At 35.3% G+C, this 11,388-nt stretch overlaps 1 protein-coding gene across 1 annotated transcript; it reads left to right on the top strand.

The window, feature by feature from the left end:
- Nucleotides 1-737: 737 nt before the first annotated feature.
- On the top strand, nt 738-1,157 carry LOC107059609 (keratin, type II cytoskeletal I-like). Its single transcript, XM_015306312.1, has one exon. The coding sequence runs from the start codon at nt 738-740 to the stop codon at nt 1,155-1,157; it is 420 nt and encodes a 139-aa protein (XP_015161798.1).
- The last annotated feature ends 10,231 nt before the right edge of the window (nt 1,158-11,388 follow it).

Here is an 11,388-nt window from a genome sequence, read left to right as displayed (position 1 = left end):
GGCAATAAAATGCATACATATCTATCATGGTCAAAGGCACACCTTCAAAGAAAAATACTAGCAAGAGAAGAAAGTCAAGCCCTCCAATGTAACAGAGAATATTAGTAGTAGTATTAATAAATAATCCATCTAGAAGTTTAGCAGTCAATATGAAATTAGAAAGATATGAGACTTCTACTGGTCTAAAAAGGTACCTCAAGCCCATGCCCTCTTTGCAAAGTATCTACCACTTGTGTAATATGAATATTAGTGTACTACATTGTTAGTAATATTGGGATTACTATTTTGAAATTAATTATATTAGAATTATTTGATTTAATGTATTAAGAATAATTCCAATTTTACTAATGAAATTGTTAATTCCAATTTATTATGTATTATGTATTGACTGAAACTCCCACTAACTTTGCGTGGTTAACTTTTGAGAATATTTAATAACAATTGAGATGTTTTTTTATCCCGAAATGTAACTAGTATAAGTAGTCTACTGGAAAATAATTGGCATGATTATTTTACCATATTATCACTACTAATTGATGTTTACTTGTACCGAGAGAATATTAACTATCCACATAGTAACGAATTTTTTTTTTAGGAAGTTCTGATTTATTCCCTTATCTCCATTTCCGTCCCCCATTTTTGGTCAGTTTCCCATTGACCCCCGCTTTGGAGAAAAGGCACACATTACTTTTAGCGGAGGTCAACGAACCCAGTTTCAGCCTCTCAAGTAAAGAAGAATGCAGGACAAAACCTTTCGCCTCAATGGATTTGCCTATCGGAAAGCTGACAACAACAATTCCCTCTGGAAGTTGAATCTCAACGGAAAAAGGGGAAAACGTGATGACAAGCGACAATCTGTAACAGATTTCATCCAAGAGAACAGCCGGAAACTAGAAGAAGCAACATTAGGGCCAGGCGGTGGTTTCGGAATTGGCTGTGGCGTCGGTGTCGGTCTTGGAGCAATTGGTGGTCTAGGTTTAGGTGGTTCCGATTGGAACCATCTCAAACTGGTTTTCGGAGTGGGTATGGGTTGTGGTCTTGGTATCGGGTTCGGGTATGGACAAGGAATTGGTGTTGGGTTTTCCTGGGACGAATTTAAGTCCAGATTTTTTGAACCCAAAAGCAGTTCCAGAAACCCCTTTGTAATTCAAATCTGAACTCTTTTTGGATATTAATTCACCTGTGTCTGCGCAATTTTCTATTTCCATAAGCTTCTTCTTTGCAATTTTGTTGGGTAAAAGAGAATTTTGTTATAATCTCACTTTGTGCTTACAAGCTTCACAAAAATGTTCTCTAAACTGATGTTACATGTAACACTATCATACATCTATCAACTAAAATGCTACAACATTCTGAGCAACTTGTACAATTAGAAAATAATTTACAATTTTTACATACATATGTAAAACATTTGCCCTGTGATCAGTGTGGCAAGAATGAAATCTAGTCTATCCCATGTATCTTTTCTTCAAAAGAGGTCATTTCATGGACTCTGGGCCAGTGTTTGTTTGAGTCATTCCGAATATCAATCTCCTCAAGTTAAACTACCTCCTCCCAGATTCTACATCTTCCACGGTTGGACCAGAATCCCCGGACAAGGAAATGCCCGTAAACGTGTCGTTGTTGTTTCTATCATTCTGTCGACTTTCTATTTGAACCTCTGCGTTGCATGTATTATTTGCATCGACATTTTCACCATTAGCAGCTAATGCAGTTCCCTGGGACTCCTCCAGCATACGGAAGTATGCATAGGTTGCCCAGCCTGGAAGTGCAAAACTGACAAACAATTAGAATTAGAATATGACTAGAAAAAGGAGGGAAGACAACAAAGCGAAAACATCTCCATGGTACATAGAATCCTCTCCATGGCCATATTCTATCTCCGAGAAACATAAACAACCTTTTTCTAGATCCATTCATTTGTAGGGAGGACAGCTGTCTTTTGTAATGCAGCTCGGCCAAAAGTGATGTCATTGTGGCTTCTATGTGGTGTTTTAATCTATTTTAGAAGAAAATCATGTGACCTACAAAATTCTGAATAAATGGTACCACTAAATATGATATTAGATTTTAGCTTATAGTGAATACACAGAAATATTTCAATGACGCAAAGAAAAACTATATCAAAATTTCAAGAGGAATAGTGAATACAACACTGTAAATAAGGAGAAAACTTTAAAAAAACATCAATGCAATTGATGGTTCAAACAATTTTTAATAAAAAAGACGCAAATGGTTTAAGAATCGATACTTTTAGCTATAAAGCCTTAAGGTTAGATCCAATCCACTAGTTTCGTTATCACAAACTAATTGAGGTTCGAATTTCAACTCAGATGGATATGATCTATTCAAAATAGGGACATCTTCATTTTGGTTAATAGCTATTGAATTTGAACCTCGATCATAGGTCATATTCTTGTCAATTGAAACATTTGTTGCCTCTGGTTTACATGCACACCTTTGCCATTATCATTTCTCCTAAGTGAAGTTGGACGATATGATGGTGGTGGTGGTATTTGTTGGTTTGTATGCACACGTCTGCCATCATTGATACCTCTAACCGAGTTAATATGATATGAGGGTGGTGGTGGTGCTACTAGTTTTTTGTTTGTATGCTCACCTCTTCCATCTTCTTTACGTTGAACCGAGCGGGTAAGATGTGGGGATGGTGGTGGCTGCGATGCTGGTGGTGGAGGCGACACTGGTGGTAGCTGTTGGTTTACTTGTACGTTTTTACCACTATCGTTAGTCGTTACCTCTAACCCATAATAGGTGAAATGCCGATGGTGGGGGTGATGATTGTGATTTTGCTCTTTGTTTCTCATGGTTCTTATATGTTGAACCGACTTTAGAGGTTTTGGTAATGGTACACTTTGTGTGTTTGAACCTTCTACAGCGTATGTTTCTTCTTGTAGATCTACTGGATGAGATAGACTGTGATTCATAAATTTCTGATAGCCGTGAACAATTTTGGGACATAGAGGACATTGGAGCAGCTCGAGATGAGTTGACATTCTATAAAACAAAATTGAAATGGAAATATCAACAATGTTAATATTTGAAGTCAAACAACATAAAAAATTTTACCTAAAAAAAGGTCAACTTCACCTATTTGATTTGCTTGGAGCGATTAGACTAGTCTGAATTGTGCATATCAACTTTGAAAACTTGTATGGAGAATTTATAGGCCAATGTTCACCTTCAGAACAATAGATTTCACATGTTTTATTATGAAAAAGTTACCGCTTTGCAACCAAAATTGGAAAGTTATTGATGTTTTTTCCATTTTGGTTATACTATTGTCCTTACTTGCTTACATTTCTTTGATTTATATATATATATATATTTTATGTTTTTCCTATTTGTGATTTTTTTTCTGAACACTGTAATATACTCCCTCCATTCCAATTTATATGACTTAGTTTGACTTGACACGGAGTTTAAGAAAAAAAAAAGACTTTTGAAACTTGTGGTCTAAAATAAGTCATAGATATTTGTGTGCGTATAAATCATTTCATTAAGGGTAAAATAAACATTTTAAGTTTAATTGTTACTAAATATAAAAATGTGTCATTTTTCTTGAGATTGACTTTGAAAAAGTTACCATAACAAGATATATGAAATATACAGTTTTGAAGGTGAGCATTAGCCTATAAATTCTTCATACATTTTTAAGAGTTGATATGCACAATTTAGTCTCATCTAATCAGTTCGAACAAATCAAATAGGTGAGTTGACCATTATTTAGGTAAATTTTGTATGTTGTTTGACCACAAATTATTATACTATTGATGTTGTTTCCATTTCAATTTTGTTATATCAAATGTCGACTCATCTCTCGCTGCTCCAATGTCCTCTATGTCCCAAAATCATTTGTGGTTATCAAGAATTGATGAATCGTGTTCTATCTCATCCAATAGATCAACAAAAGGAGACTTACACTACAGAAGGTTCAAGCACACTAAGCCTACCATTACCAAGACCTTCAGAGTCAGTTCAATATGTAAGAACCATGAAAAACAAAATCACAATCACTATCGACGCCACTGTCATTTCACTCATTCTGGGTTAGAGGTAACAATAGTGATAAAAATGTGCATGTAAACCAACAAACCCTGGAGGATGGAACATTGAAGCAGTAATATGATCAGTAGTCTAACCTCCCATCCTGGTCTACGAGCCATCTTGTGTGACTAGTAGAATATTTGCCCACACCGGCCATCCCCTCAAGAAACCCAAGCATGCAGACAAGAGTGTCCTGAAGTACTAGCATAGCAATAAATCTAGGTGGTGCCTGGGTTGGGACCACCTCATCAACTTGAATCGTCTCATTATCTAGAATATCATATATATATGGGGACGCTGCTCGAGTACGGTCCTGAGCAACTCTCAATAATCTACCTCTCACTAGTGTTGCGACTAGGGCTCTAACTCCACCACGTTCCACTACCCTGGCAGTAGGTGTGGGTGTAGGCTTCTGGCCTCCAGCTGCAAATGCACGGATCCTCACATTCTGTAGAAGAGTGAAACAAAGAGATTTAGAATTCAATAAAGTCAAATATGCATGATGGGAATGGAAGAATAGAAATTTTCTTAATATCATGTAGCCTCTCAAAGACAAGTACAAACGTCTGTAATGATCTACAAGACTCTACTAGACATTGATCTTGTATTCATGAGACCTGTGAACCATGATATGATACCAAATTGTCACGACCCAAAAGTACAGGCTAGCCATGAAGGCACTTGCCCTCCCATAGGCAAAACCCGAATATTACTCAATTCATTTTAAGTAGTCATAAAGCGTAAATCAAGTAAAACAGGTAAGTGTTGTATTTCACTGCGAGGATTATATGCATCTATGCCATTTTCTTTACGTTCATCTGTCTGATGTTTTGAGAGTTTTTTTGGTTTCTGATCCTTTTGATGGTTCTTGTTATAGTAGTTTGAGACGTATAATATTAGTAGCTTTATCGGTTCGAAACAAGTTGGGTTTCATCACTGCTCTCTTTTGTCTAGACAATGGCAATGTTGCAAGGACTTAGTAGTAACCTGGTTAACTAATTCCCTCACCAAAGGAATTTCTCTGCTTGTTGACTATTCTGAACTTGCTAGAGATATTTTGAGCTTAAGAAGGAACTCGTAGACATTTCTCAAGTATCTTCATACATTGCTACATACTATGACAAAATCAAAAAGCTTTGGGATGAGATATTTTGTTTCTGCAAATCATTTGACCATGTGTACTTGTGGTGGTAACAAGAAGGTTGAAGAATGAAGAGGAACAAAAAGTTTATCTTTTTTTAATGGGACTCAATGAGACTTATCTACAAGTGAGAATGAATGTTCTTAACTTCTTATGATGAAACCACTTCCTTGTTGGTTGAATAGAAACAGAGAAAAGTCTCCTCTACTTCTCATTTTGGATCCAATTTTGCTTCTTTCACTGCTAGAGTCTCCAAACCATAGTTCCTGTCCAAAGTCTCCTTTGATCCAACACAACCTCTTTTGTTTTGTATTGCAAAACCAATCACACCATTGAGAAATGTTACGTGCTACATTATTATCCTTCTCATTTAAAGTTCACAGAGAATACTGGTGACCCTGAGAATACTGGTCCAAGGAAGACAGCATCACATGCTGAATTGAGACTTCTGGTTGTGGTCATACAGGTGCACAATCTGAGGTTCTAGTTTATCTGGTGTTCCTAACCTGCCAGTCTTTGTTGCTAGTCTGACTAAAGATCAGTACTTCCACATACTGTCCCACTTGCAGCACTCTCATCTTTCACCACTCACTAATCCTCATAGCATCTGCTAACTTTACAGGTAAAATCTTGACTGACAATGTTTTGTTCAAAACTTATTTGCTTACTAAGATTAGTGATACCATCTGGATTATAGATTCTGGAGCATCAGATCACATGACATCTGACCTTTCTTTACTCTTCAACGTTAAAACATTACATATTCCTTGTCTTGTTTCACTTCGAAATGGATACAAAGTTAAAGTCTCTAACATAACTAATCCGCATAGCATATGCTAACTTTACAGGTAAAATCTTGACTGACAATGTTTTGTTCAAAACTTATTTGCTTACTAAGATTAGTGATACCATCTGGATTATAGATTCTGGAGCATCAGATCACATGACATCTGACCTTTCTTTACTCTTCAACGTTAAAACATTACATATTCCTTGTCTTGTTTCACTTCGAAATGGATACAAAGTTAAAGTCTCTAACATTATCTCCTTAACACTGTTTTCTGATCTTACTTTGTACAATGTATTATGCATTCCTAACTTTTAGCATAATCTCATTTCTGATTCAAAACTTGTTGAACCTTCTGGAAATATTGTTCAGTTCACCAACTCTGGTTGCACTTTAGAGGCCCTTCACCAAATATTTTTTTTGGTAGACCAGAGTGTGGACTGTACAAGCTTTCTCATGTTCCTTGCAGTTTTGCTCCTAGTATTTCTTCTAATATCTCTACTATTTTTCTTTCTATCTATTATAATACTTCTTGAACTGTGTTTTCTTCTCTTGTCTCAACTGTTCCTGGCATAGATGTTTCACATGAGTATAAAAATGTAGCCTCTGATGCACATTTGACTGATATTAATGAAGTGTATATTGTTTGGCATTTAAGACTTGGGCTTATGCGTTTCTCTAAAATGAAATATATTCCTGGGCTTGGTACTTCTTTGTCTTCTAAACAATCTTTCACATGTCCCAATTTCTCTCTAGCCAAACAAACCAGACTACCTTTCCCTGATAACTTTATACAGACTACTACCCCTTTCCAACTGATTCATGTTGACACATGGGGGCCATCAATGTTTCTACCTATGATGGGCCAAGATACTTTTTGACCATTGTTTGATGACTACTCCAGGGCAACATGGACTCATTATTGGGTGCCAAAGTTAATGCCTTTGATATGTTAAAGGCCTTTGTTTTCATGGTTGACACCTAATTTCATACCAAAGTGCAAATTGTCAGAAGTGACAATGCCCACTGCAACTTGAAGTTGATTTTATTATTGTTTCTTAGACTTTCTATTGCACTCACTTGAGTCCTCTCATTCACTCTCTCTGTTTGTTGACCCATCTTCAAGTGAGTGAGTTGATGTCGAGTGTGGCTACTGAGAAAGTGATTTTTCTCCTAGATGAACAATATGTATGTTTTAATTTATAGCTCTCTAATTTCTATTTTTGCACTCAGTTTTAGACTTTTTTAGTTAGCGATTGTTGTTCACTTGATTTTGAAGGTATTTCAAAACACCTCCCGATTATGTGATTTCTGGGATAGCAAAAGTTGGCTATTAAGCTAAGTATTGTGTCTACAACACATTTGAAATGATAGATCAAGAAAAGCTTTGTTTTTTTGAAGCTCCCAAATGTAGTTATGTGTCATTATTCATTGTGGAGAAACTAGAAACTATTGCCTCACGAAGGGTAAGAGCATGTAAATGAGCTACCGTAGTTGGAAAGGGATTGTCAAAGAATGAAGAGGCGCAAGAATTGGCTTTGCAACATTTGCTTAAGGCTGTAACCTCTTGATTTTATTTTTTTTGATATCTTTCATTCTTAATAACAGTAGATTTCTTAATATTTGTTCAAGGTTCTTCATTCCTTAACCAGCTGCTGATGTAAATCTCCTATGTCTCAACTGTTTTATTTTAAAATAAGAAAAATGATTGTTTTAGAGCGTCGCCACTGAATTTTTAAAGAAAAATCAAGAAAACTATTTTTTTCAAAAGATTAAAACAAAAATCTAATGAAAATATTAAAAGGGGGTTCGGGGTTGATATTAGTATTTTGGGAAGGGTTTGAAAGCATCCGAAATGCCCGCTAACACGCGGTTATCCGATAATTAACTATTTGGCTAACATTTAAAGAAATAGGCATACTTTGTTTAAAGAAATAACAACTTAGGACTTTGAAATTGTTTTTTAAGGGAAAAGAAGATAGCATAAGGATATTATTTAAGTACTAGATATTCTAAAGTCAAATGAAATATACTTGCTTGATTTTAAAGATATGGTTGTTTCGTCTTTTGGGGAATTGAATTACAAAAAAAAACCTTAGAATTGACTAGCAAATAAACAATTAACAAATACGAAAATAAATAAAATAAAGAGGGAGAGAGGGTTCAGGCCCAAGTCTGGTTTTTTATTCGCCTGGACCAGCACTTGGGCGTAATTTTTATTTTGGATCTTTTAGCCCATTTGCACTTGTCTTAAACTATCATAAAAATTGAATTTTCTTTTGGGTTTTAGGCCCAATTTCACCTGTCGTAAAACTAGCATATGATACTAAAAATAAATAGATCTTTGGCCCAATTATAATACAACACAAAACTGGAATTTCGGGAGGGCTTTTGACCCATTTTCGTGACTGTATACAGTGTATACCGTTTCTGTATATCACTGAATATTTTGCATATTTCACGTATACTGCTATACACGAAGTGTATACAACCTTTAATTTTGCTCCTTCCAGCCCTGTATGTCAATTCTATTTCACTCTTGAACACCGGAGGGCTGACTCGATACTCGAGAATGCAAGGAGATGATGAAAAGATTTCAATGGACTTAATACGAGGGGGTCATGCAAGAAAAAAACATATGATAAGGATTAGAATAAATATCAGGGAGCAAGTAACAACTGGTTGACTATTGGCATCTACAAATAAAATGGAACAAAGAGCAGTGGCATAATCAGATTCTAGAGTCATTTTAAAGGGGAAACAAACATGCATTAATTGATTAAACATGAAAGATAACAATTACACAACAACCAACTAGATTTAAGCTAATAAGGGGACTATTTTTTTAGGGATGAGGGCACAATTTTAACATATGCTAATTTAAAACAAGCAAACAAATTGGACACCCAAGTTGTCACAGTAAACAAAACACTTATGCAAAAATCTGAAAATTTAAGTAAAACACACACACAACTCAAGCAACTTGTCAAAAAGAACAGAACCATTCCATATAAAAATCTACCAAATAATGCTACTGATTTCTAGCATGTGACAAGACCATTTCATAGACACAATGATCCTAACCAAAACTACAATTTTACTCTAAAGACAACAGTAGACACTAGCTACTTCCAATCAATCACTAAGCTGGCCAAATATATCTATTATACGGAACGATAGGATAACCATGAGATTGAAAAATGGAGAAAACAAGTTGTTGTTGACACCCAATTTTGGACCTCCACAATATAAATTAATCATCTAGCTTCTTAAATTCCCAACGATTTAAAATAATTGACTTTACAAAATTCAAAATGTTTTCCGAGTCATTTTAAAGCCATTTTTAAAAATAATTTTTAACTAATATATATTATATATATACATAATTTTGTACATATTTATTACATTGTATGAATAGTCAAAAATCGTCTCAAAAAGATTTCGTTTTAATTAAATATTTGGTTAATTAGTTTAGTTATATAATAGTTTATATTTTAAATTATTTAGTTTATAATTAATTTAATCATTTTATTTCGTTAAGATTAAAAAGCTCATTAATTAATTTATATAAATTCGTCTTATTTTAGCTTTTGGCCGAGTTCACCAATTAATTTTAATTCGGCTAAATTATTAACCTCAATTGGTTATAATTTTAATTCTTTATAGTTGCGAGTTTAGACATTTTATTACTTGTCTTCCACCCCTTTGCAAGACTAAATTTGGGCTCCTTTTTCATTTGTCATCGGCCCAAGTTTAATTTCCTTTAACCAGCCCAAGTTTCCTTAATTCCAATTCCTCCAAACCGACCCAACAGCCCAAATAACATACATCAACATACAGGGATCCCAAACGTAACCAGATGACCATGTGTCTTCTTCTTCATCGCGAAGAAACCCAGAAACTCGAAACTCCTGCAAATCGAGCCCAGCGACCTCGCGACCCGAGTCCAGCAAATCAATCTAGCACGCGTCCATCTCCCGCTCACCCTTATCGTTACCAAACGGGAGTTGTACAAGAAGATTCGTCCTTCATAGCCAAGTGGAGCGATCTCACGCCTCATTTGTCCTTTGCTCGAAATCGGACGGATACCATTTTCATTCCGTTAAAAATGGTACTATTTCCAGTTGTTCGACCTTGGAATTTGAATTTTGAATTTTGGATTTCATCCAATTGTTTCCGGTTCCCCCCCCCCCCCATTTTCCAGCCCTAAATTTCCTCTATTAAAAGCTCTCTTCTCTTTTTTTTGGGGGTGTTGGCCGCAACTCACATATTAGAAAGAATAGCTCATAAAGGGTCCAACATGAAATAGATATAAAGAATACATACAAAATACATTCAAAAATAGAGAAGAGATCAGCTCTATTTTAGCTTCATTCCTTTGTTTGTTCATAGGAGTTTCTCGAAGTTTCATATCGTGGTAGTGGTGGAATCGTCCCCAGCTCGTTCTCGTCTCAGTATTGCTGCGCAGAAAAAGTTGGGACTCTATTCTCGCATTTTGAGAAAATCATAAAGGCTCAAATTCCGCCTTTATTGAGTCGGACAGCCGTAAAAATCGAAGAACAGGTCCCCAAAAGCCGATGTACAAGTGCTCAAGAGTCCAAGAAGGGCCGTATACACGTTGTATACAACAATATACGCGAGAAGTACATTAATATATAGTGATATACACTCAAGGTATATGATGTATAAAAGCAGCGAAAATGAGGCCAAAATCCCCAAATTCCAGCACCTTGTTCTTTGGATGAAATTGGGCCGAAAACCCATTTCTTTTTAGTATTATTTTGCTAGTTTTAGGACAGGTGAAATTGGGCCTAAATCCCAAAATGGAATTAGGCTCAAGTATCAACTCAGGCGGACAGAAAACCAAACTTGGGCCCAAAACACTCTCTCTCTTTATTTTATTTGTTCCGTATTTGCTTAATTGGTTATTTGCTAGTCAATTTTAAGGTTTTCCCAATTCAATTTTCTCAAAAGATAGTCATTTCGAGACTTTCTAAAGACTAAATAATTATTCTTATTTTATTACTTGAATTACACTGGAATATTTTACTTAAGTAATTCCTTATATTTTTTCCCTTTCCCCCTAAAAGTGATTTTAAGTCTTAAGGTTTGTATATTTCATAAACTTGTCAAGTATGCATATTTTTTCTTAAATTAATTAGCCAAATAATTAATTATCGGATAACCGCGTGTTAGCGGACATTTCGGGTGCTTTCAAACCCTTCTCGAAATGCTAATATGAACCCCGAACCCCCTTTTTAATATTTTCATTAGATTTCTATTTTAGTCTTTTGGAAAAAGTAGTTTTCTTAATTTTACTTTAAAAATTAAGTGGTGACTCTCTAAAATCTCAGTCTAATAATTATTTTTAAATAAAACAGAATGACAACTCTGT

Source organism: Solanum tuberosum, unplaced genomic scaffold (genome assembly GCF_000226075.1).
Source record: "Solanum tuberosum cultivar DM 1-3 516 R44 unplaced genomic scaffold, SolTub_3.0 scf00027, whole genome shotgun sequence".
NCBI lineage: Eukaryota > Viridiplantae > Streptophyta > Magnoliopsida > Solanales > Solanaceae > Solanum > Solanum tuberosum.
Note: the sequence above shows the minus strand (reverse complement) of the source record. Positions and strands in the feature narration are given on the sequence as shown.

What these genes read in the sequence shown, in the direction of transcription:
- LOC107059609 (XM_015306312.1), top strand. Translation starts at nt 738, where the DNA reads ATGCAGGACAAAACCTTTCGCCTCAATGGATTTGCCTATCGGAAAGCT.